General features: G+C 36.8%; 3 protein-coding genes across 3 annotated transcripts; all 3 read left to right on the forward strand.

The window, feature by feature from the left end:
- The first annotated feature begins 2,553 nt into the window (after window positions 1-2,553).
- Window positions 2,554-11,772, forward strand: LOC135077306 (uncharacterized). The gene is made up of 4 exons (XM_063971838.1): window positions 2,554-3,039; window positions 6,632-6,749; window positions 9,520-9,700; window positions 11,536-11,772. Coding segments are annotated over exons 1-4 (537 nt in total). The 5' UTR covers window positions 2,554-3,038.
- Window positions 11,773-14,919: 3,147 nt separating this feature from the next.
- LOC135077596 (chromosome transmission fidelity protein 8 homolog) lies at window positions 14,920-27,585 on the forward strand. Its single transcript, XM_063972150.1, has 2 exons — window positions 14,920-15,035; window positions 27,239-27,585. The coding sequence occupies exons 1-2, from the start codon at window positions 15,016-15,018 to the stop codon at window positions 27,555-27,557; spliced, it is 339 nt and encodes a 112-aa protein (XP_063828220.1). The 5' UTR covers window positions 14,920-15,015; the 3' UTR covers window positions 27,558-27,585.
- On the forward strand, window positions 17,509-27,328 carry LOC135077592 (general transcription and DNA repair factor IIH helicase subunit XPB). Its single transcript, XM_063972146.1, has 17 exons — window positions 17,509-17,646; window positions 17,752-17,836; window positions 18,066-18,213; window positions 18,300-18,440; window positions 18,567-18,761; window positions 18,956-19,116; window positions 19,388-19,536; window positions 19,782-19,948; window positions 21,165-21,335; window positions 22,949-23,169; window positions 24,586-24,691; window positions 24,766-24,843; window positions 24,928-25,271; window positions 25,381-25,523; window positions 25,628-25,711; window positions 26,489-26,704; window positions 27,239-27,328. The coding sequence occupies exons 2-16, from the start codon at window positions 17,779-17,781 to the stop codon at window positions 26,669-26,671; spliced, it is 2,349 nt and encodes a 782-aa protein (XP_063828216.1). The 5' UTR covers window positions 17,509-17,646; window positions 17,752-17,778; the 3' UTR covers window positions 26,672-26,704; window positions 27,239-27,328.
- Window positions 27,586-27,661: the final 76 nt, after the last annotated feature.

Below are 27,661 nucleotides of genomic sequence, written 5' to 3' on the forward strand. Positions count from 1 at the left end.
TTCAAAGCCATCCCATATAATTTGTCTTGTGAACTTTTTACTTAAAACAGTCTAAAAAATTGTTAAAGCTACTGCCCGTTAGTATCGTGAAGTGCTGACAGTGGTTAGTCAGCACTACACTACAGTCTCTTCCTGATTAAAATCTGACCCACACTATCAGTGGAATATTTTAACATGGTAACTGCTGTAATGGGTTAATGGAACCCAATGTATCAGCTTAATCACTGTAGTTATTTTTAAAGTGCTGTAATTTTGATACTAAATTGAACTTTGAGTTTATAACCTTCGAAATAGGTCCTTACCGTTTAGTGAAATACATTCTAAGGTTTTTTATCTGCCATATCTACAGCTACCATACCATCTTACTTGCTTACCATACCCTTTTTCCAACCTTTTTCGCTAAAATTCTGTTCTAATGACAGACGAATGGTCTCGTGTATATTTCATAAAGAATATCTAGACAATCGCAACGACACCTTGCGTGCCGAGTACCCGTTGTAGGCTTGTGGGTCAAACCGTTTGTCTTTTGCGAAATCCCGATGAAGGATTAAGTGCGGTCTTTGCCAAGTTCGAAATACTTTTCAACATATCATCTTGAGACATCTTCTTGTAATATAAAACATACGAGTATAATGATTGTACAAATTATACTTAGCTAGGTAATCCTTTATACCAAATTTTCCCATTTTTATATATTGGTAAAATACGGACAATCCGTGGTTGCGGTCTATTACCTGCACTGACAAAGTAGGTACCTACCTATCTAGGCAGAAAAAATACAGTCGAGATACTAACTGCAACCTTTACAGCATCTGATATGGATCTGGAAGTATATCTAAGAAATATTTTTTTCCCTTTATTCGAAAATCTCTTTCACTGAGAGACAAAAACAACACTTATTACGAAGAGACATGGTAGGTTTAATTCCAGACTGCAAATACTTACGTCCTAATCAAACTGGAAACCCCACTAGAAATGGATTTCTTCGTCACTTAGTGTTTTGCTTCTAGATACGCACTCCCAGTTACCTAAGTAGGTACTATAGTATCTAACTTATCTAATACTTTACCAGATGGCAGCAAGGATACGGCCAATTTTCACCCTTGAATTGACTTTCAGTCAGATACTTTTAAAGATATAGATAGATATTATAACCGACCATTTTTCTTTGCGGTCCACTGTAATGTAAACTTAGCATCTAATCTACTCCATTTTAATAGGTTTATTTCGCAAATGTGTAGTCTGCAGATACATGCAATCAAGCATTACTTATGTATTTCTTTCCCTCCTCAATTAAGGTACCTACTTAATTAACTAAACGCACATAAGCAAAAAACACTAGATTGTTTAACTTTATTGTTATTTTACTGCGGTATGTATTCCCGTTTCATTTGTAAAATCGAACCTAGAACCTAACTATGCCAGAACTTTGAGCTTGTCTGTCTGTGGCCCTCTGAGTGTTTCAATTTCCGAAATTAAGACAAATATTGAAATATATAAAGTTTTCTTACCTATTTAATTAAACTGTTTCAGTTAGGTACATATTATTTAATTAAGGCTAATTTCAGTCTCAGTATGAGCTTTCTGCCCCTGCATAGCTCGTAGTAGAGAATCCTATTATCTATGCCTTAGCCTGTTCTGGAGAAACGAGGGAAAAAAAAGAAATGTCATCCGTGATCAAAATAGAGATGCACACACGTACAAATTAATTAAATTCGATTTATTAAAAAATATATCGATTAATCGTTAATGTATGTTTTTAATTATTATTATTGTGTAATAACCAAAAAAATAAAAAATATACCTAATCAATTTCTAAAAACTAAGTAGGTACATGAATATGGCAGAGGTTATAATTATTTCAAACGCAATAATTATAATACAAAAAGCATTTTTTTTTACTTTTTGTATATTTACTTGTTTTCTATCGCTTATAAGAGCCACTCTGACTTAGGTATTTCTTATGAGTTTATATTATGTTTTTTCTTTTTACATACTATGAAAAAAAATTCTAGCCCAACAATAGGTATTTTTGTATTTACAGTTAAATAACCGCACACGCTTAGTAATAAATATACCTATTAGTAATGTATGTAGATATGATCAATATAATTTATTTTTATCTGGAATACCTAGATTCGTGGGAATTGCTTGATGAGTTACTCCGGCTGGTTACGTACGACTTTACGGCTACAACTCGATCATTGAGCAATGCCAACCGTCTCGTCTCACGAGCCGACAAACGCGTCATCGCTCACTATTACAATTATAGGTGCGCATACATATTATAACGCCGACGACGGTGGCAGCAATCGAGCTTATTTCACATGTGTGCCTTCTCATGTGTAGATACACTTGCGCTACGCTCACTATCATCTTGCATAACTCACACTTACTCACCGCATCGTATCATCGTACCTACTGGATCGAAGTACCGATTGAGCACACAAGCGTAGCTAGACAGATTGTTTATATGTATTGAGTGACGATACACGCCACGGTTGTAGTGTGCGGCGACATCGGGGCAGCCGGTGCACCGCCCGCCCGCCGATCTCCCCGCTACGCGACTGCGAACACCGCGCCGCGTCCGCGTCATTGAACAACAAGACTCGCTCGATGGCAGGCGTTTTCCTGCCAATATGAAAAGAGTTAAGCAACTCTATCACAAAATACGCGATAGTGGAATTTCTATGTTATTCTTATTTTACAAATAATTTATTTTTATAGTGTTGTTGCATTGGAAAACATATTTTTATTTATTAGTGAATAAAACCTAGATAATTATTGTAAATACGCTTTACTGGTGTTGTATTCGCCGTACAGTGCTCTGTGATTGTTTTGTTTAAATATTCTAAGCTTCGGGAAAATAGCAAAAAACAGTGATAGTGTGGATTAACTATCCAGCCCCGCAATATCGAGTGATCAACCAGTTTCTAGTGTCTCGATTGAGGTGTCATCGGATTCATTGACACAAGCATCACTAACTGTCATCAATAGGTGGAAAACCTACAAAAATTGTGGACGACACTGATTCAAATAGTAAGTAGAAACTTTATCAAAGAAAGTGTTGTAATTTTTCTTTGTAAACTTATCAAGTGATTCTGACATGTGTGGCATAAACATCCAATCAAAATACACGCCGTGTCGTGTGATAGTGATAGTTAACCCAAACACGAGAAACTTGCAAAAATTGTGCAGAGGAATAAGAATGTTTGTAGTAAAGAAGGCAAGGCAAGTGAGGCCCAAAGCAGCTCGGACGGCCGAGACGGCGGGAGCGTGCCAAGTGATAAGAGGCGCGCCGATAGCAACGTCACACCCAGACGTTGTTTGTGTGAATTTAAATAAATTTTCATGACAGACAGTTCCGTAATCACCTCTCGCCCATATCACAATCGTGACATGCCAACTCGGTATAGTGACCACAAGTCTGCAAACATTTATTTTAATACATAAAGATGTAATTTATTTGTTACAAACAAAATTACTAATGTCTCTGTATGCATCACAATATTATTTTTTCGAACTAGTGAAGTTGCTAAAAGAAAATGGTACTTAATAATTTATTCACAAATACAAAATAATGTTTTATAAGTAAAACATTATGACATTAGGCAATTAGTGTCTTCTTAAAACCAAAAATAAATGTGTTCAATATTACATACCTATTTCTTAATTTGAAAAAACTTGCCTCCGTTCTGTGATTTCTTGCTGGAAATTTTTTATTTTAGAATCCTAAGTTAAATGGTAGGAAAAACAGTTAGTGGTAATAAATGTTATTTACATCAATAATTGGCATTTTTTAAAATAAAAGCTCATTAATTTTTCATAAATTAATTGTTATGGAGTGAGAAAATCAGGTTTTAAAAATGTGAAAAATAACTAGGTGCCTAGCTAGATTTTATAACTGATAATATTTGGACTATTAAGAAAGTTTTATTATATTAAATATTAAAATCTTAACATACTCTCTCCCACTATGCTCCGGCATGGACCATTATTGGAGCCTAATATTTATTTTTTCATTTTAATTATAAAAAACCATAAACAATTGGAATGTAGTAAATGACTAAAAATTAAATTGTGATAAAGTCATCATTTTAATATGATTTTAATATACAAATATTGAAGATAAGTTTTGCTGTTGCACCAGACTGAACAGTAGGTATCTGTAACATAACATCTTAACATAATGTTGTTTATGCACAAGTGTGAGACAGCTAATACTGATAATACATTTTCAGACTTGTTTGCAGTTGGTAGCTCGTAGTAGGCAGATAGTTTTATTATTTGTTTACGTCTATACAGTATGATACAGCAAGTTTCTAGTAAGAAACAGTGATAATTAATTATATCATTCTACATCATTGCATTGGTATGGTAGTATTAAAACATAAAAAAACTTGCTTGCCTATGAAGTTTCATTATTCAAATTTGTAACAAATAATACAATAATATACAATGCAAATTCATTTACTTAACCTTGTTTCTTATAAATAATCTTATTTCGAATAGTTTTAATTTGAAAGATATTTATCTATTTATGTACGGTACTCATTCACTCAACATTCACATTCAATTTACACATACATTTAAACTCACATTTACCAATATCTTAGCCAGAGTGTATAGTCTGATCATAGTGAATAGGTAAAATTAGGTGTATCATGTTATCTTTAAAAAGTTTAAAAAATCAAGTTATAAATCCAACTCATAGCTTTAATAATTAATATAAAGTACTTACATTTGATAAGGGTAGAGCCATAATCAAGATTATAATATGTAGGTACTTTACAAAATAAATAACCTTTCATTTGTAGACATGGAACTATCTAGCTAGCTACATCTTTGGAATAAAATATAATAAATCAAAATAAAGCAGACAGTACCTGTGTTTTTTAGAATTTCACTACATATTTTAATGTTTAAAACTAAGTCCTCCTCCGCGTCTGTCTGTTCGCGATAAACTCAAAAACTACTGAACGGATTCTCATGCAGTTTTCACCAATAGATAGAGTGATTCATGAGAAAGGTTTAGGTATATTAGTTGTGTAGGAGAAAAATATAGGATAGTCTTTATCCCGGTTTTCAAAGGGGGGACGCGCGCGATAGAAAGAAGAAATTAAAGAAAAAAATACAATTTTATCCCAGCTTAAGCTTAAGGAACTAGTAATACTTTACTAACTCAGCACTTTGTAGGTATAAATACCTACCTGTTCAACTTAAGACAGGTTTTAGAATCTCCTATTGTTTTTTAAAACTAGCATTATGTATTATGTAAAATATCATTATTTTTATAAGTATTTATTTTTTCTTAAACATAATTATTTAACAAGCTGTAGCGTGATGGTTTATAATAATAGCCTATAGCCTTCCTCAATAAATGGGCTATCCAACACAAAAATACTTTTTCACATCGGACCAGTAGTTTACGAAATTAGTGCAATCAACCAAACAAACTCTTCAACTTTGTAAATTAAAGATAGATGGGCATCAAACTTCAAATATTCTTACTACAGTTAGGTTCTAATTATGCCACACTTAGGGCTTTATACAATTTAATAATGTTATTATATTAGACACACTTAGTAACTGAATATTCAAACCATGCCCATTCCTACCCAAAGTTATGGGCTGGATTTGAATGAATAATGTTTCGCTAATTGACGACTTTAAACAGAACTGTAAAAGGTGTTTCCGAGTGAAGATGTTACTTAACATTGAATAGTAATTATTTAAAACTTTTATGGCTATAAAACTGTTAAGCTGGGATTAATCGCTATCCATCTGTTAAAGAGGACACGTGAGATCATTATTGGGTTTTATTACCATAAAAATTGGTCTAGTTGATCCCAGAGGTAAGCCCAAAGTGAGGTCTTTTTTCAAGTCACATTTATGGTATATGTTAATCATTTATTAAGAAATTAAATGTGTTTTTCTTTAAGGATATTTATTGGGCTTTCAAATAACACCAATATTGTTGGGGCACCATGATTGTGTCAGTAGAAAATATTTAAAGTTCGCTTCGCGGAAGGTGCGATTTATTTGATGTTGAGTATATTTTATAGCTTTTGGTATATTTTGGCTCCAAAGTTCAAGGCCAGCGTTTGTCTAGTTACCTTTCTTTCTCTATTCATCAAATAAGTATTATTATTATTTCACCAGTAAATAAGTTGTCTTGAGATGAGATTCATAAAGGCAAAGCTTTAAAGCATAAAAAAGCCTTTTCTGTAGATACATATAAATGCTAAGCAATAACTCCACTCTGTAATGTTCATCATTGCTGGATCCCCAAACAACTTCACAAAAAACAGTCGTATACAGTCATCTTCGAAATCCATATCCATAGTACCTGTTCAAAAATCTTTATACTTATCCTAATTCGAATTCAATAATTACGGAACTAAAAGATGCAACGAATACCCACAGCTCATATTGAATTAGGTCTAAGACTGAGAACATTTCTTACACCAGACACTTTGCTATTTAATTTCAAATTTGCAAACACAGCCCTCAGCTGCTATGCACCCGCCATAGGCGTTATCGTTATATTTACAGGATAGGCTGTTAATTTTTTGTTCTGGATGCAGTAGTGTAATGTTGGTGTTGATGAGGACCACATAAGTGAGAGCAGTGTGTTGTGATTTGCAGATGCTCTCGGTTCAAGTGCCGGGGTGCGCGGGCATGGAGCGGCTGGGCGCGCCGGGGGGACCGCGCCTACGGCACGATCACAGACATCACCATTCCACATTGTAAGTATCTCAATCTCCAACTCGCTTCTGCTGCACTATTAACAGACACCGCTTCCGCTAAACTGGCTAATCTCACTGCATGTGCACGACTAATATGCTTTATTAATTTCTGCTTCTCGATTAATTGCCGTTCATGCATGCATATACTCCTGGCTTTTTCCAAGAATACCCACCTCAGTATCACCTTCGTTACGTGCTACGGTCTGCCACCTTCAGAAAGCTGGAAAAGTCTATCCTGCCCTATCCTATTTGGCTTCTATTTCTGTAAACAAAAGTACGCGTGACAGCGCATCAAGCTATTCGCATCATGCACTTGAAAAAATTAAATTCTGCAATGAAATTAAATGTAGGTATAGTCTGATGTGCTGTCGACTGTAAAACAATAATAATCTAATCATAATCTCCTTAGCTAGATCATTCTGGTCGACGCGTGTACTTATCATGGTCATACTAACTGTGCTTCTAATTTGGCCAGGCGCAAAAATACATTAGTCAGTCCTCTTCCCAGGCTTCAATAAAAAAAATCCCTGTAATGACCACAGCTCACCACTTTTTTTTTCAATGGTGAAGGTTTGAACTTTCAACAACCCTGGTGTCAGGCTTAGAACCACCTCGTATAACAGGCTCGATCGAGCCGATATTAAAATATTATACATGGCTATTCGAAGCACATTACGGAATCATATTGTTTTCGGAAAATCAGGTTGATGCAGCTCTGAAATGTTTTAATCGAACTGGGAAGAATACACAATAATATTGTGTCCTTGTTTATCGGACCCTGAACCTCTGAATCGAACATTTTCTAACCTTTGGAATACTGAAGCGTTATGCAAGACTGTTTCACTGGCACTAAACAACAGATAAACGCAGTTATATTTACTGATATTATGTGCACGTTATAAGCAAACATCCGTTAATGAGTGACACACGTGAAACTATAAACATTAATGTAACTCGCGATTTTTAAAAATAGACGTTTACCATACCCAATAAGCATCAACTCTCGCTGTTAGAACAACAATAACAATACAACCGGCAGGTTTCCTAAATGTACGTAATTTCAAAATCAAAACAATATTTTTATCAGTTTATGCTTCTCTTTTTAATTAAGTAGCATCGTACGAGTTAGATTGTAGTTAGGTACTTAGTCTGGCTGATAATCTACGGCAAAAGTATAGCCTCAATCAGATTACCTATCTATCTATTAGGTAATCAAGTAGAAATCTAATTTATACAGTGTGAGTCACGTTAAAGTGTACATATGAAAATAGATGAAACTAGACCTATTTTTATCGACAAAAAAGAGGTCAACAATTTTTTGAGATTTTTTTTTAATTTTTTAAAGAATTTTTTTTCTTCCTATTACTTATTGTAAAGAAAACATAATAACTTTTAAACTAAGCGGTATATCCTGATAAAATAAAAACAGTAATAATGCTAAATAACAGGCGATACTAAAAAAATACATAAAATACACAAAAAATGCCAACAAATAATAAAAAATGATACTTTTTGAAAAAAATCTGCTTAAAAATTCGTGTTTTTTTTGGTTATTTGATAAATTTCTCCAAAAAATGCCCCTATACCAGGTGGTTTTTATTACTTTGTATTATTCTCTATCGTATTATCTTTGTAAAACCAAAAATCACATGTCTCTATCCCTATCACAACATTTGCTGTGATCGTTTGAACAAAGGCCGGCCACAACATTATTTTCCGCTGCAGGTAGAGACAATTTTAATTTTAACTAAAATGCTTATTTTACTTCGAAATCTTTTGTTTTTATTTGAAATCTAACTTGTCTTTATCAAAATTACAAATCTAGAGCCATTTTCAGTTTCGTTCTTAACGAAGCGTTGAATGGCGCGCCCGGAGAGGCTTAGTTCAAACGATCATTGCAAACGTTGTGATAGGGATAGAGACATGCGATTTTTGGTTTTACGAAGGTAATACGATAGAGAATAATACAAAGTAATAAAAACCACATGTTATAGGGGCATTTTTTGGAGAAATTTATCAAATAACCAAAAAAAACACGAATTTTTAAGCAGATTTTTTTCGAAAAGTATCATTTTTTATTATTTGTTGGCATTTTTTGTGTATTTTATGTATTTTTTTAGTATCGCCTGTTATTTAGCATTATTACTGTTTTTATTTTATCAGGATATACCGCTTAGTTTAAAAGTTATTACGTTTTCTTTACAATAAGTAATCGGAAGAAAAAAAATTCTATAAAAAATTAAAAAAAAATCTCAAAAAATTTTTGACCTCTTTTTTGTCGATAAAAATAGGTCTAGTTTCATCTATTTTCATATGTACACTTTAACGTGACTCACACTGTATAAAAACAATATTAAGTAATCAAGTACAAATCTAATTTATATAAAAACAATATTACCGCTTTCCTTTCCACGATTCTGTTTTGTTAAGTTATACAGGGTGATTTATTGGTAGATGATCAAACAAAAACGATTGATTATACAGCTCTGTATTATTTGAAATTTTTAAGGAAAATCTAATCCGTATTCGTTACTGTTTCGTCTACGAACGACCATTCTTGACTTTAATTAGCTCTTCGTCGGATATGTCCTCGTTTTCCCCATAAGTATACCCAGCGAAAACCAGCAGGTACCTATTTCACGCGATAGTGCACGCCCAATACAATGCTTGAACGCTCCACTGCACGTTTCATAGGTACTAATTTTCCGCATAGAACAGCGAGATTGTGTATAATAAAAGATGATTTATGATTTTCCGTTGTGGATTTCAGGGAATGGGAGAAGCAGCAAAGACTGCAAGAGATGGTGGGACGGATCCAGGAGATGGTGGAACAAGAAACGCGCGCGCGGTCCGCCGCCGCGGCAGAGAGGCTCCGCCTCCCGCCCAGCATACAGCTGCCCGACGGCGAGTACGGACAAGACGCGCATTTACAGTTACGAGTCCCTTATCAGGTGAGAATGTGACAAACAACACCCATTCTTCGAAAATGAATAATCGAACCCCCGCAGAATGCTACGCATAATCTCTAGTTGAGCTAAGATTAAGTGCAAGCGAATTTGTGCCTTATCAGGGTTTCAACAGATAAATATTTGGCTATCGCTAAATCTTTGCTCAAGGAGAGATGATAACAGAGAAGCGTCTTAGTAGTCATCATAAGATAGCTGGGGAGGGTTTCGACTATAAACATCTGGAATCTTCAGACGAACTAAAGTAACTAACTCACTTCAACTAGTTTCGAAGACTCCAGAGTTTTGTGGACCATAATAACAATAAGCAACATGTATTTGTTTTGATATACCATATCTTTTTTCCCTTGCTTGCTTTTTACTTCCATTGCTGAGCGTCCCCCTCTGACCACCAGATGCACGTTTTTATAAAATTTATTTTGTTTTGGTCTCTGCTCAGTTACAAATGCGATTTCCGTAAAAAATATCACTGGGCGGCTCGTCACGGTAATTTATTACTTGTTGACGTAAGGTGCTCTTTAAATTGTAGGTAGTCTATCCACTTTAATGTTCGACGTTTATTGAGGGAAAAGTATAGTATTAAGTAGGCAACGTAACAACTCAAGTAGCTTTTAAAATTGCTGACTCATCATATATCGCGTAACACAAAAGCTACAGAATTCACCAGCACCAATCAGTAGTAGGTATATTCACTTTCTATCAATTTATCCAAATGGGATAACCATTTTCATTTTTCTAGAGTTTGTCTTTCGACTCTATCAATGCGGTGCCATTCACTTGTCTTCAAATGTACCTACCGTCAACTGAGTCCAAACAAGTTATGATTAGAAATTGTACATTATAGGTAAGACTGGCGCATCATGCATAATGCATATTAGAAAGATATAATAACAAAGCTACCTTAATTTTTGTAATAAAAACAAGACGCACATGTATACTTGCCAGTTCCTTATCAGGTAGGTAGCCGTTTGAATTAGCCTCTTATCAAGTGTGCTCCCGTTTGAACTAGTCCCTTATCACGTGTATACTTAGTTTTTACTCCAGCGGTTGGTAGCGCCTTTCGACAATCATTCTAGCTATACTGCCCTGAAAAAGGCCTACACACTAATAAAGAATTAGAATAAATAAGTCCTGTATTATTATATTTCCCGCTAGGTTTGACTTAGATTCCCTGATACCTACTCAGTTTGCATGCAATGCATGTTTCACGTTACGTCCTTACACGGGCCACTTTGAAGTAGGTTAGGTAGCCATTACTTACTAAGTGATTGCTGCACTTTCCATTTGAAATCAGTCACGCGCAACACAGCATAATGTATTTTTGTGCTGTTCAGGGTTTTTACAAAAAATCCGGAAAGTATGTTGTTACGTGTCATGTGCAGTATGTTTAGAAAAGATGTTATAGCTCAATCTAGTTCGTTTTATGGGTCTGCGCCCTTGCAATTTTAGTACCTAGACAAGGCAGCATAAGCGTATACCTACTGTCATTTTCACAACTTATTATGGGTATTCTTTTTTAAATAGTATGGCATGCACGGATTATTATAGTACTTATCTCGAACCCCTATCTCGAATTCTTTTCTACAATTTTGTCGGATGTTACATAATAGGATGTATTTATTAATTCAAGAATTTGTAGTTTTTTGTGGGGTGATTCTGACTGAGGCTTTGTGTCTTGTAAACAGTTAAATATAAGAGCAGGCCACTGCGTGCAAGCTATGCGTATCAGTGCCACGTCTGAGACAAGGTTCAGCAGGGGTTCGCAATCGCCCTACTCCCATTCGAGTCGGAGCCCTACTGACTGAGGTGTATGTCCCCAGCAAGCCGAGCTGACGAGAAGCAGCTTCCAGCCGCCGCCGAACAAGTGCGTGAGCGACGTGCCGGAGTGGGCGGGCGACGGCGCGGGCGCGGCGCGGCGCGCGGGCAAGAAGGACGGGCTGCTGCAGAAGGCGACGCGCTGGTGGGGGCGCATGGGCGCGCGGCCGGGCGCGGGCGGCGCGGGCCCGCCGCCCTGCGTCATGGTGCCGCGCCGCCCGCGCGCGCCGCCCGACGCCTGACGCCGCCGCCCGCACCATATCACGCTTACATTCCATTGTCGGGCCGCGAGCGCTCGGCCGGAGTATTGTAGCCTCGCCGCCCGCCGCCCGCCGCCGCCGCCGCCGCCGCCGCCGCCGCCGCCGGACGCGCCGCCGCGAGTGCGATGTGACGCGCGGAACCAAGACTGAGTAATTAGCGCCGAGTCGGAGTCGAGGTAACGTTGTCTTAGGTAAAATTAATTCAAATAGAAACAATTAAAGTATATAATATTTAATGAAACTTTCGATTGTAACCTTCGATGATGTTGTATATTGTGAGAGGTCGGACGCGAGCGCCGGTCTCGCGGTGTACGGTTTCATGTTTATGTGACCCGTTTTGAACTTTATTTCTACCCGGCAGCTCCGAATCTGTGTTTAAACAACTTTTATATTTGTTTACGATTATATGTATGTGAAAGAATGCATATCAGTACGGTGAAAGCGAGGAATATTAATTTACAGAGCATAGTGCTATTTTATTGTAAATATTAGATTAATGATGGCCGAATGCCAGAATCCGAGGGTCTTTTCGATTGAGTGTTTACTACATTCCATATTTATGTTGAAATATTCTCAGTTCTGATTACTGTACACGCTGCTTTCCGCCCGCAATAGTAGTCTTTCTCGTTCGCGCCTCAACTCACTTGTGTGTTCTCCGGTGTATTGTCGTCGACAATAAACAACAACTAGTGAATGATATTAAAATGCAATTATATAGAAATCTCATTAGGGAATAGACATTGTTTAAATTTTAAAATATTGGTTGACTTAGTTTTAAATTAAGCAAGTATTTATTGTAATTTATGTTAGCATACATATTCTGCATTGCTTAATTAATAATAATTTTACAGTAAGTTATAAAATCCTAATAAAATAGTTAAAAATGCAGAATATGTGTGATCCAAAAAACGTTGAAGGATTATTTAAATTGTCATTACTAGCCGCTTCTGGGCATAAATAAACGTAACATGCCTTGAACATACAAATAAATATAAAAATATAATTTCCCTGTAATAAATAATAAATGTATATAAAAAATGTATGTGCAAGGTATTTGTTGCCGAGAATGAATAAACGCAAGGTTGTCTGCATATCTAAAATGCATCGCATGTCAATGAGTCGATGGAGCGCAGGCAGCCTTGGCCGCGCGGCCATTCATGCTCAATAGGACTGAACTACGCCATTCATTGTTTATTATCAATATTATTTTGTCTACAAAGTGTCATAAAGCTGTAAAAATGTATGATTTTGTGTTTATTTTTATGTGTCATGTGTCCCATTTAATTTCGAAGCTACGCTATCCTGTATCATAATCACTCGTGTCGTGTCAAATTCAAATTGAGTTGTGGTTAATGTGTCCGTAATAGTGTCTAATAATTATTGTCTGCCTCTTTTATGAGACAATGATGTAGAAAAAGCAGTTCTTGTACAAAATGCTAATAAAAATATAAAAGTTGTTTAAAGTAGTATCACAGAATAGATTTATAATCTAGAATCAAACAATATTCCATTTGTCATATAAATAAGTAAACGCAGAAGCAAATGATTAATAATAAAAAAAAACTGCATTAAATTATGACCTACCAATAATGAATATGTTTTTCATTTGTCCTAATAACCTGTATAAAAATATTTTTTTCTAGTTTTATAATGTTATATCAGTGACTTGCTTTATTTTACTATGCTTTAATATTTTTATCCTTAGCTCATCAATCCCGAATTCCCGAACAATTACCTTACTTAAATATTTTTTAACCTGTTAATCCAATTTCAAAATTAAAAAAGAAGAATATGAAGTGAATGGTCTACAGGGCTAGATTTGATTTTCAGTTGAGGATGAATACGATACGAATCTGTCCTCGTCATATCGGTTTTATTCATTATAATAAACATAGGTCCGCTTCGAGGAATAAGTACCTCAATAACTTTTCTAACTTCGTGTGCAGTATCATAGCGTGCCTTAGACGAGCCCTGTACCCAAATTCCAAGTTGGTTGTGGCCCCCATGTAAAAAAGGTCACTAGATCATGGGGACCCTTTTTATTAAATTTAATCAGAATCAGAAAAAGTCCGGCCCTAGTAGGGGGCCCCGTATCATTATTACGGCGGTAGCTGCTGCGCCCCTATTCGTGTGGTTTGCACATTATTTATGTTGACTGTGCTCCCAAGTTTCAGCAAAAACGTGATATCACGAACTTCTTAATGGAATATTCTTATTTCATTCAATAAAAATGTCTAACTCTAATAAAAGGATTATACATTATATAGCCTGACCAGGAACATAAAAACCCTGGCATAGAGGCGCGTCAATTGCATTTGATAGTGCAACACTGAGTACAGTCGTCGTACCTGTGTTAAATTAATAGGCTAACTTTATGTATCAGGATTCAGGATTACGGGCTAATTTGATATTTTCATATATTAACGAAAAAATATCATTATAGGTAACCTAGTTTAAATAAATTAAATGAAACCATCAATCGAGCTAGTAGGATTTATTTTATTATTCATCAATAATCAAATTCAGAACTTGAATATTCAACTGCAATGTCTGCTCATGAACGCTTCAAACTCGGTACTTCTTTCCCAATTCCATAAAATTTAACAATTAGAAAGTGACAAAAAACTTTAAAATAGGTAGTTGAAACAAACCACAGCTAATTTTCATAGTGGACTGTACTATACGATAAACATGTCAGTCAATTTGACAACCTTAGTTGGAAACATTATTCAATGAAAATATTGTCCGAACCCTTGGTATTTCTCTTCGACAAATACTTTAACACATTGTGAACCACTTTTCATTCACGACTATAAAAAGATTTTAGCAATTTCATTCACAAAATCAATTGCGCACATTTAAAATAAAGTTTGTTTACACTTTGACAGCAATAGGCTGACATGCAAGGTGACATGTCAATGAAGTTTTCAGTTACTGTTGCCATTAAAAGAAATTAGTACCATTAGTTTTCCGCAACATGGCGAGGGTTTTTATGTTCCTGGTCAGGCTATACATTGTTTTTGAAACATCCTGTATATTTTTACGATTCTTTCGAGTATACCGATATCGGTTTGTGATTGAGACCTCACTATTTTCTAAATAAATTGTCTGTGGTCAGATTAAAAAAATTGTCGTTTGATTGAGGCAGATTGAGGTTATGTTATTGTTGTTGTTAGGCCCCAATAGATAATTATTTACATTGTGCTACAATTAATACATTTTACAATGCAAATATATGTCGACTGGTAAGTATGATTTGAATATTTTTATAATTTTTCAAAGATACAAACGAAATTAAATTGTAGAGCGCCAAAAGCGGTTTTGTCTTAAATTTTTCGAACATAGCTTGATTAGTGTCAACAAATTATAAATTAACACAAAAAGATTATCTACTTACTAGGCTTCCGGTATTGTATGTTAAATAATTTATTTTTTGCACTTTTTTTAGCTATTTAATCCCAATAATTGCTTAATTTTATTTTTGTAGGCAAAGGCATTATGCCATACAGACAGCTAAGTTCCCCCCATTTCCCTCGATTTTCATTCAGTAAAGATGCGGCGCTTTATTGAAATATCACACGGACTTCATTACGAATATTGGATTTAGTTATTAACTAATTTTTCGTACTAAAGGTTCGGCCAAACCAACGTGTGTACAGTCTAATTTTTTAGAAATCAGCAGAAATGTCATCAAAAATGGCCAACTGACATAAAAATATTTTTAGTCTGTGAACTAGTGATGCGACAAAACCTCTCGTTAATCGCGAAGTGAAATTATTGTAGTACTTGCGTATCATTGCCGGGTGATCGTCAAAATACTAAAAATATGCAACAAAGTCGCAACCACAGATATGGATAGATGCAGCATGTGTCAAAAATTGTATGAAGCCGAGCGTGCCACTTTTTAAACGTCATTAGTGTCATTTTAGCGAATTTTAGTGATTGCCGCAACGTAAAAGTAATCGTATCATCGTACTGCATTCGCAAAGTCATCGAAAGATATCGTGTGACTCGATTCGAAAATTAATTAATTCCGATAAAACTGATAATTTGTTAAATACAAAACCAAAAACATCTTTATTTACCTTTTTAAAATAAAGTAATTCTTACAATTCGTCAAATCTCGTTATTTTTTTTACCCTACCAGCGTTTCAAGACATAAATTTGTCAAGTGCATGAATACATGGATCAGTGTGTGTCTTATTGTTATGAGTAAGTACGGTTCCTTGGGATCGGTATGAGTGCACCACATACAGGGACCATGGTTTTAACTCTTAAGAGTACATCGCAGGATATGTATTAAAAACAATGCTACTTTATACTTCTTCTACTGCTACTTTATTCTAATTAATTATTTGCTACTTGTGCTGTTAATTACAATTCTCAATCCGTAAATAATATCTTCATTCTACCGTGTTCGTACTACTGTTCTCGTAAAATCATCGTAACCGATTGTTGTAATCGGATTACATGAACATCACTCGACCATGTATGTCCATTTGGACATATCGGAATGGCACGCTTTGACGATCAACTTTAATCCATATCTGTGGTCGCAACATTGAATGTGAACTGATTATGAAATTTTCGAGAACAGGAAACAAACTGTATGCACAGATGTAATCAAAAAACACACTGGACAGTTAAACAATCAATGATATCCGTAAAGTTATTAAACTTTAAATAGTTGCAAAAAGTTCTGTTTGACAGTGTTGCTACTAGTGACATCTCGCTCGCTCAGTTCTTTGTTGCTCTATTCCGCTAGGGAGGTAATTTAAGATGCTATCAATTGAAAGAAGTTTTTTTTCTCTTTTATTTGATTTACTTATATAGGAAAATAAGCAATGGAACAATACTTAAGCATAATTGCATAAAAAAGTGAAATAATTTCGTTTAAATAAAACCGACTAAAAATTAAACTGACTCCGAAAAAGTATACACTAAAAGTAGAAAAATAATTTTACGTTATCTCCAATATTGTCGAAGTTATCGCTGGAAAACTAAACAAAGTATCGAATATTTTTTATTTAAAATTAATCAGTAATCGGAATAAGTGAATACTTAAAATAATATCGATTAAATTTACAGATTATTGTCTATGACTCACAGGTTACAGCACTGATGTGTCAGAGACAAGTCATAGACAATATGGAGATAACACATGATTTTAAACGTCAAGTCAATTTGACAAGTCTCACAAATTTTCATCGTCCACGTATTTTGCTAAAATAATTTGTTTCAAAGATTGATTTCAAACTTGTATAAACGTGAAAATAAAGTTGGTTTCATGGGCTTGTTAAATAATGTGTATGATATTATGAACACGTAAGTGATTATGGTGTAATTGTGTATGAAAGTGTTTGTTTACATCTCTGCTGGATTCTAAAAAATCAAGGTATATGCAGCCTGCATACGCGTTGGTTTGGCCGAACCTTAACTAAAAAAATCCATAGGAAAAAAGAAGTCGAAGTCCAGACAACTTATACCAGTCGTTTATGTTTGTGAATAGACTTTTCTAAAGATTATTAACTAGAATCAGATTGATCTCAACTTATAATGTGAATGTTTTAATAATAATAAAAACAAGTTCATCGCCATTAATAAAAGAAGAAGAATAAAATGACTACACACATCACTAGAGGTTGAAAGTTAAAAAAAAATACAGTACCTTCATTGACATTGACAGACAGTTGTGAGTTGTCTGTCAATTGCTGTCAATTTTCGTTGGAATTTTGTTGCGAATGTTCGTCTCGTAATAAAAAATAAATAAAATTATATTTAACTCCTACCAGACACAACATATGAGTTAAATATAAAATTATAATCCGGAGAGTAACATTTATATACTTTCCCAAGGTAAGTACGTATTAAAATAGCTATTGCAATATTTATCAAAACACTTTATTTTGCTTGTATTCTCATAGTTATTAGCTTAGATTTTATGCATAAAAAATGTTTTAGGATTATTTGCACGTTGTATCATCGAAAATGGGACCTCCTAAGAAATTCAAAAAGTATGACTCTAAACCTGGAAGTGACAGATCAGGTAAGTTGTTCTTTATAAATGCAAAATAAACTGGATGTAGATTGCATTCTAATCATAATAATTATGTCTACCTGTATCATATTATTTATGTTATACATGTATCAGTATAACCAGTGAAAAATTATGCAATATCTATTTTCACATGCACTACAAGCCCCATTCTTTAGCATCCAAATGAAAACACTGTACATTTACTAAATCAAGTATAATGAAAATTATTACGTTTTAGGTAAGAAAAAGAAAGTGGAAGAAGATATGACTATAGACCTGGTGGATGATGAAAATACTGAGAATGTTGGAGTGCCCGGAGCTGCTATGCAGGATGCTGAAAAGAATGACCAAGTTCCTGATGATGAATTTGGAGCAAAAGATTACAGGTTCATTACATTTGAGATTTTTACATACCGATTATTAAAAAATTACCACATAAATCCTAAATGACAAATTATTTATTTTTTATTAGGAACCAAATGGAACTGAAGCCAGATAATGCAAGTCGTCCCTTATGGGTGGCACCAAACGGTCACATATTTCTTGAAGCATTTTCTCCAGTTTACAAACATGCACATGACTTTCTGATTGCAATAGCAGAACCAGTTTGCAGGTAATAAATTAGTTAAGGAAATTTGTATCTATTTGCCTACTTTCTAGTCTAAACACTTTCTTTCTTTTACACTACACAGAAACACTTGCAGCATGTAATTCACCCATTTTGATTACAATGTTTCAGGCCTCAACACATTCATGAATACAAATTGACAGCTTACAGTCTGTATGCAGCTGTGTCTGTAGGGTTACAGACCGGTGACATCGTAGAGTACCTGCAAAGGCTCAGCAAGTGCACGGTGCCTGCTGGAATCATAGAATTTATCCAACTTTGTACATTATCTTATGGGAAAGTGAAGCTTGTTCTTAAACACAACAGGTATGTATTATAAATATCATAATGTCATTCAGTCTCATCATTAATAAACTACAGATTAGATAAGATTAGAATGCAGTTTTTATTTTGTAACTTTATTTATTGTCTAATATTTTTTTTTTACCTTTATTGAGAATACAGTTGGGAAAATGATTAATATTTTTTCAGAAATAAGCTAATTTTTTATTTTATTTCAGGTATCTAGTTGAGAGCAAACATGTTGAAGTGTTACAGAAGTTACTCAAAGACCCTGTAATACAACAGTGTAGGTTACGTAGGGATGGTGATGAGGATTTTCTAGCGTCTGCACTACCCAACAAAACAGCAACGGCCGCTGTACCCGGTGGTGCCAAGCCAGGTATTATTTTAACCTTTACTATAAATAACAAAAAATGGCAACCTTTGTGTTGTAAGTTAGGTTTGAATTCAATGAGTTTAGAGCTCATGTTGTAGGTATTAGGTCTAGTCATTTAGTGCATGGCAAGTCTGCATAAAATATGATAACAAAAATTAACACAATATAATAAGAAATTACAGCCATTTTCTGAAGCAATAATCTATTTTCTTATCGTATTTTTATGTATCTTCTGTTTATAATCGAACTGTAACAAATCTTTGTTATAATACAGCTGATGACAAACCAGCTGCAAATGGCACAGTACCAGATGACATCAGTCAATTTTATCAACAGCTTGACAAAGACGATGATGATGATGAAACCACTGACATTGTAGCAAACACAGCAGTCGCTTTTGAAGTAGATCCTGACAAAATTGAGGTAAGTATGGTCAATCAAAATCAAAAGTATTTTATTCAATTTTAACCAGTATTTTGGCACTTATGAAATTGGTTTGTTACAATTTTGGACTTGCTCAAGTAACATTGACGAAATTTTCAAATAGCTATCATGAGGCGACACACACGTTTTTATACAATTTCGTAACAATGGGTAATATGAGTATGACGCAACGTGAGCGTAACGTATTATGCGACGATTCACATATTATATTTAACTTGCTTCAGGTAATACAAAAAAGATGTATTGAACTGGAACATCCGTTACTAGCAGAATACGATTTTCGTAATGATTCTGTAAATCCGGATATCAATATTGATCTGAAACCGACAGCTGTGCTTCGTCCCTACCAAGAGAAGAGTTTGAGGAAAATGTTCGGCAATGGTAGAGCAAGGTAAATAAATATACATTTTCTCTAAACTTTTTACAATGATAAATAAATGTAACTTGGTAAAATAAGTGGTAAATAATATTGCCCAAGAGAATTCTCAAGACATTTAAAAAATGGATAAAGCTGCATTAGGATGTAAAACCCTGAAAAAAACTGAATGATTCCCAATTTAATGAAATTCCGTGCTCATTAGCCGTGCGTTCGCGGCTCGCGCTCGTTAGATCGCGCGAGAAGTACAGATGTACAGAACCCTTGGGGGGTAGAATTTTGCAAAATTCCGTCTTAGTTCGTCGATTCTACGTTCTAAAAGAAACCCCCATGCAGAGACACCTAGCACTTGTAGTTTCTGAGATTCTGTGATGAGTGAGTCAGTCAGTAACCTTTCGCTTTTATAGAGCGTCGTTGACGAGTGACACTTTTCGAGCTCGCCTATAATCGAATTTTCCTTTGTAATAACTACAAAAACCGGGAACAGGGTTATTACAAAAATGTCCAGGAGACGGTTTTTTGTCTCCTAAAAGATTCGTTTCGGTACTCCCGAGGTTTTCATTCGTCAACGACGATAGATAGTTTATTCAGTCCTACTAATATTATAAATGTGAAAGTTTGGATGTATGGATGTTTGTTACTCTTTCACGCAAAAACTGCTGAAAGGATTTTGATGAAACTTTACAGTATTATTGTTTATAACCCAGATTAACATATATGCTATAATTTATGACGATCTGTGACAAACTAAATTTCACGGCTGCGGGCTAAAGCTAGTCCCAACTAATATTATAAATGCGAAAGTAACTCTGTCTGTCTGTCTGTCTGTTACGCTTTCCCGCTTAAACCTCGCAACCGATTTTGATGAAATTTGGCATAGAGATAGTTTGAGTCCCGGGAAAGAACATAGGATAGTTTTTATCCCGGTTTTTGAAACAGGGACGCGCGCGATAAAGTTTTTCTGTGACAGACAAAATTCCACGCGGGCGAAGCCGCGGGCGGAAAGCTAGTCTACTATATAAAAATAAGTCGGGTTTTCCTCCCTGACGCTATAACTCCAGAACGCACGAACCGACTTCCACGGTTTTGCATTCGTTGGAAAGGTCTCGGGCTCCGTGAGGTTTATAGCAAAGAAAATTCGGGAAAAGGGGGTAAAACAGGATCCACGCGTACGAAGTCGCGAGCGGCCGCTAGTACGGTATAAAACAAAGCCGCTGGGTATTGTCCACAGGTCGGGCGTGATCGTGCTGCCGTGCGGCGCGGGCAAGTCGCTGGTGGGCGTGACGGCGGTGTGCACGGTGCGCAAGCGCGCGCTCGTGCTGTGCAACTCCGGCGTGTCGGTGGAGCAGTGGAAGCAGCAGTTCAAGTGCTGGTCCACGGCCGACGACAGCATGATCTGCAGGTGAGAGAGAGAAAAAAAAAGAAGTAATAATATATAGAATCCATTATTGGCTGTAAGAACAAAAATACCTGTTTGTATTATTATTATAAAGAGCTGTGGTTTTCTGAATAAAGAAAAATAAAATAAAATAAAAACTTCCAGAAGAGGAGAAAAGGGGCAAGATAGACTCATGCCCATTTTCACCATCAATCCCTTATTTTTAAGTGACTCTTAGGTAAACAAAATTCTTGTTATTTGTTACCATAGGGGTCACATAAAGATTAGGGATTGATGGTGAAAACGGGCATCAGATACTTTTATCTGAGAGTCTATCTTACGGGACTATTCCCACCACTGCAACTCCTGTGTAGCCAGGATCTACAGCTTGACCGCCACAAAAACCCAACCAATGAAGGTCAAGTTTGTCCCGGGGGAAAGTTAAACTGTCATTGGACCCGCAACGTCTATCAGAGTCTAGACAAGAGTCTATCTTGTCTTTTTTCTCCTTTTCTTTTTCTTATTGTACACAACTACAGATCTGACGCATAACTTAGACGGTGCCTGAGGTATGGGAGCGCCGCGGGAGAGGTGACATACGTAACAGAGCATATAATAAATCTGTCTATAAGCAGTCTCGCTGACGTTTGACGTCACAAAAACACCTCCCGAATAGCTAATATAGCCCGGGCACTGGCTCAGATGCGTTAGAACTGGCACTATCATGCTAAGAGTTAGTTTACTTGCGTTTTGAAGGTCACTCTTTGGTGACAAACTACAAGCGTTTAAATGACTCCTATGTAAACAAAATTTTTGTTATTTGTTACCATAGGGGTCACATAAAGATTAGGGATTGATGGTGAAAACGGGCATCAGATACTTTTATCTGAGAGTCTATCTTGTCCCTTTTTTGCTTTTCTTTTTCTTATTGTACACAACTACAGATTTTACGCATAACTTAGTCGGTGCCTGAGGTATGGGAGCGGTACGGGAGGGGTGACATATGACGTAACAGAGCATACAAGTCTATAAGCAGTCTCGCTGACGTTTGACGTCACAAAAACACCCTCCCGTATCGCTAACATACCTCGGGCACTGACTCAGATGCGTTAGAACTGGCCCTATCATGCTAAGAGTTAGTTTACTTGCGTTTTGAAGGTCACTTTTTGGTGACAAACTACAAGCGTAACCCAAAAGAAGGTGAAGCTTTCTTGAATTCGATCTGTGCTACGTGACTATGAATCATACTTACTTTATCAAAATCGTTCCCAAGCCTTGAATATGACCCTCCATACTCACTAAAAAAAGGCCTGTTTATTTCGTAACCTTTAAGGCCTATTCAGACCTAAGCGGTATTCGCTACCGTCTGCGCCAGAGAAAACCCAGTGGGTATGCGGTAATAATACTGTTCAGACCTAAGCGGTATTGCCGCGGTACTTGATACTAAATACCTGAGCGAAACCCGCGTGGTATGTACCTCTACCCACAGCGGCAGCGAATATCGCTCAGGTCGCTCTAGCCGCGATACTTGATACTAAATACCTGAGCGAAACCCGCGTGGTATGTACCCCTACCCACAGCGGCAGCGAATATCGCTCAGGTTTGAATAGGCCTTAAATCGAAAAATTCTGCCCCAGGTTCACATCAGAAGCGAAAGACAAGCCAATGGGGGCGGGCATTCTAATCACCACGTATTCCATGATCACGCACGGCCAGCGGCGTTCTTGGGAAGCGGAACAGACCATGAAGTGGCTGCAGGCGCAGGAGTGGGGACTGGTGGTGCTGGACGAGGTGCACACCATCCCCGCCAAGATGTTCCGCCGCGTGCTCACTATCGTGCACTCGCACGCCAAACTCGGTGAGTAAAGAAAGAAAGAAAACATGTTTATTCAGTATCACCAGGGCTGTTCATCTCCGCGAGTTTACATCGAAAACAAAACACGCACGATGGCCCACCTACAGGATACTATTCGACAAGGCCTCACATACGAGCGAACATTGACTCACGCACGCGTATTCTTGTGTATGATGGAAGAAAATAAAGAAAATGATGTACTAAATACTGTGCAGTATTTAACTGCCTAAATAATAATAAAAACACAGAATGTACTTTTTTAAGTTGCCTCAAGACACTGAGAGGTAAATAAGTAGTTAATATTATTCATGATAATTCATGCTATTTCATGTATTTCCTCCGCCATTTTCCGCAGTTTGGCACCTCACGTCACATCGTTTTACCGAAGTCAGCCCTATAACTTCGGCGCAGTGCCGATTACTGACGTTTGTCAACAAAATGGTGCTTGACTCTTGAGACAGGCTAAATTACACCATATTGTTAATGACATTGAGCATACATTTTTTTAAATACCTTCACAAAGTTAATCTTCTGTACGTAGTACTTATTATTATTCTGTGGTATCACACACACTGTAGTAGAGTAGTGGGCAACTGCTCCTCCCACGAGCTGTAAGCGGAATGGTCTTGTGACCCCACAGGGAAGTTGGGCTACTGATTTAAATATGATTGTGATAGTACTAACTCATGAGATGTGATACTACACTCAACATCAAATAAACCGCACCTTCCGCGACGCGAACTTTAAAGATTTTCTTCTGACACAATCATGGTACCCCAACAATATTGGTGTTATTTGAAAGCCCAATAAATATCCTTAAAGAAAAATACATTTCATTTCTAAATAAATGATTAACATATACCATAAATGTGACTTGAAAATAGACCTCACTTTGGGCTCACCTCTGGGATCAATTAGACCAATTTTTATGGTTATAAAACCAAATAAAGATCTCACGTGTCCTCTTTAACAGATGGATAGCGATTAATCCCAACTTAACAGTTTTATAGTCATAAAAAATGGCTATAGCGTAACTACCTATTTTTTGAAGAAGTGACTCTGGATCCTTGTAAAGACACATTTTTGGGGTAAAAACCTTTTCTTTAATGAAATGAAGTTTAGAACTAGGCTTTCAAATGGTACCAATGTTGGTGGGAAGTGAGGATGCATACGTTTGATAAGTGCTTGTCGCGGGAGGTGCGATTTATTTGATGCCGAGTGTATTTACATACTGTCCCAAAATTCAACCTTAGAAAAGTAAGAAAAAAAATTTGGGTTTGAGTTATCGTGTATTTTTTCGAAGAAAGAGCTAGATTCGATCCCATGCTTGTATGCATTCAATGTAAATTAATAAATGGATAGAAACACTGCGAAGTTTTTTGCAATAAAAACTCATAGCACTCGTTATTTTATTTACAGGTCTTACTGCAACGCTCCTTCGTGAGGACGACAAAATCGCTGATCTGAACTTCTTGATCGGACCGAAGTTGTACGAAGCTAACTGGTTGGAGCTGCAGGCTAATGGGTAACAACAGTTACTTTATTGATTTTTTTACTATTTTAAAGCTCTGGATTTAATGTTGATATGGTTTTACACAGATATATCGCGCGTGTGCAGTGCGCTGAAGTGTGGTGCCCTATGACTCCAGAGTTCTACCGCGAGTACCTAATACAAAAGTAAGTAGCAATAGAATAGAATAAACACTTAAAATGCGTTTATTTTTTATAGTCTTATTAATCATTTTTCTTTTTGTATCACAGGATCAACAAGAAAATGCTGCTATACGTGATGAACCCATCAAAATTCCGCGCCTGCCAATTTCTGGTCCGCTACCACGAGAGGCGCGGCGACAAAACCATCGTATTTTCCGACAACGTATTCGCACTTCGGCACTACGCCGTCAAAATGAACAAGCCCTATATCTACGGGCCTACGTCACAGAGTGAGCGGATACAGATCCTTCAAAACTTCAAGTTCAACCCGAAAGTGAACACGATATTCGTCAGTAAAGTGGCGGACACGAGTTTCGATCTGCCCGAGGCAAACGTGTTGATTCAGATCTCTTCGCACGGCGGGTCCAGGCGACAGGAGGCACAGAGATTGGGTAAGGCCACCTATTATTTTACGTAGTTACGAATTTCGTAGGATAAGCTCCTCAATATCAATTTACAGCTTTTTCGTCCGTAATTTAAATCATGAATAATAAATTACAGGTCGAATCTTGAGAGCGAAAAAAGGCGCCTTAGCAGAGGAATATAATGCCTTCTTCTATACTTTGGTATCCCAGGACACATTAGAAATGGCGTACAGTCGTAAGCGACAGCGGTTCTTGGTCAACCAAGGGTACAGTTACAAGGTAAATACGTTATGAAATTGTTCTTATATTTCTTCAATTGTTTGTCATTCATGTTTCTTTTAAATTACAATCCAAATCGTTAATTTCTTATTTTATTTTTACAGGTAATAACAGAATTGAAAGGAATGGAGCAAGAGCCAGATATGTTTTATGGATCACGCGAAGAGCAAGGGATGCTGTTGCAACAAGTAAGTCAAAGTCAATATTATGATGTGTATGATTTTAGTTGAGGTCTGTTCATAGCTCGGTTACAAGATACAGGGAAAGCGTTGTGACAGCTTATAAAAAGTACCAGCTTATAAAGACCATAAATTATGTACGGGCAAGCCATTGTACATTGCACATAGTTTTACGCTTTCATTTGCGTCCTACTTTCTAGGTGCGAGTTAGTAACAATTTTATTTAAGTATTTTCATTATAATAATTTAGTACGTCAACAACCGTTCTACCGAACACTAACTACTCAAGGAAAGATTTGCGACAGTAACTTTGTAACTATATTTCACGATAATAAATATCCTTAGACATACTCGTATTACACTGCGCTTCTAGTCCCAAACTAAGCAAAGCTTGTACTATGGGTACTAGACAACGGATATAAACATACTTAAATACTTTTTTTTTGTAAATACATACTTATTATACATAGAAAACACCCAGTCCAATACAAACAAATATGTTCATGCACACAAATGTTTGTACTGTGCGGGAATCGAACCCGCTACCTCCGGAATAGTAGTCCGTTTCAAACCACTACACCAAACGGTCGACAATATAAACTTTAAACTTTAGATTTCAATTCGACGTGCTCATTAACTTACTGCAACTCTATGTAATGTATGTAAATGTATGGCCACTACAAATTATACATTTAATGGTCCTTCGAGCCGGATTTATTTTACCTTTTTGTGAGAATATATCAAGAGATAAGTCCAGATTTCACGTATATCCTTTATTATCCTTAGGTGCTAGCAGCGTCCGAGACCGACTGCGAGGACGAGCGCGAGGGTGGCCCAGGTGGCGTGGGAGGGACGGCGAGACGTGGCGGCGCCCTGTCATCGCTGGCCGGCGCCGACGACGCGCTGTACTTAGAGCACCGGCGCGGGCCCGCCAACAAGCACCCGCTTTTCAAAAAGTTCCGCTGCTAGGCGCCCGGCAACCGGCACACGTGACTTCATAAGGTATGCTATTTGGTATTGTCAGTTGCCAGATGATATGGAAATTATTTGACAAAAAAACAAGATATCTTTTGGCCAGTCACATTTTGACATTTCAATTTACACTCATCAAGAGTTACAGTTCCAAAATACTGAACTGTCCTATGCATGACATTGACAGTGGGGCGCCACCGTCCATACCGGATCGCTGGTTCCGATTTTTGCCATGTTGGAAACCATATAGTTGAACGATGGTAGCGCCCCCCTGTCATTGAGTTTGGTGGGACAGTTCAGCGTGGGTCATCTATAGCACCGATGCTATACACGCGCGACATCATCGGTCTCATACGAATAACAAATATTAGTCATCATTTTATATCATCTTTTGTTTCAGGTTACATGACTAGATACTTAATACAAACAAGTGCCTAGCTACCCAGCAAGAAAAATAAACAATTATTTACGACACGAATCCTTTTTATTTCACATTTATATCACTCTCCCTTCACCCCTATAAATTAAATATTCAATTAAAAAACATTTGTTTTATCTTTACAGTAAAACGGAGAACGAGAACGGTGTGCCGGAGTGGGCAATAGTAGAATTGCAGGGGTTGGTCCAAATGAAGGAATCTTCGGGCGGCGCGGCGCTAGTGGGCGACCTGAGCTTCACGGCGCGCAGCCGCCAGCCGTCGCTCGTCTTAGGCCACCACGTGCTGGCCGGCAAGGAGGTCAAGCTCGACCAACCCATGGCCGTCATCGAAAAGGTCACCGATGACCACACCACCCGATATCGCGTCAGGGCCGTCGTCAAAAAGAAGCTGCTGTTCAAATCGAGACCGAAACCAATTATTTCTAATGTCGCCGAAAAGATATGATTGATTAAAATTATGTATACAGAACATCGTTGTTTGCTTTATATTTCCTTCTGTGTAGGTATAGTAGAAATCCTTATAAATGCCACGGTAATTTGTATCATGGT

The sequence above is a fragment of the Ostrinia nubilalis genome, chromosome 13 (genome assembly GCF_963855985.1).
Source record: "Ostrinia nubilalis chromosome 13, ilOstNubi1.1, whole genome shotgun sequence".
NCBI lineage: Eukaryota > Metazoa > Arthropoda > Insecta > Lepidoptera > Crambidae > Ostrinia > Ostrinia nubilalis.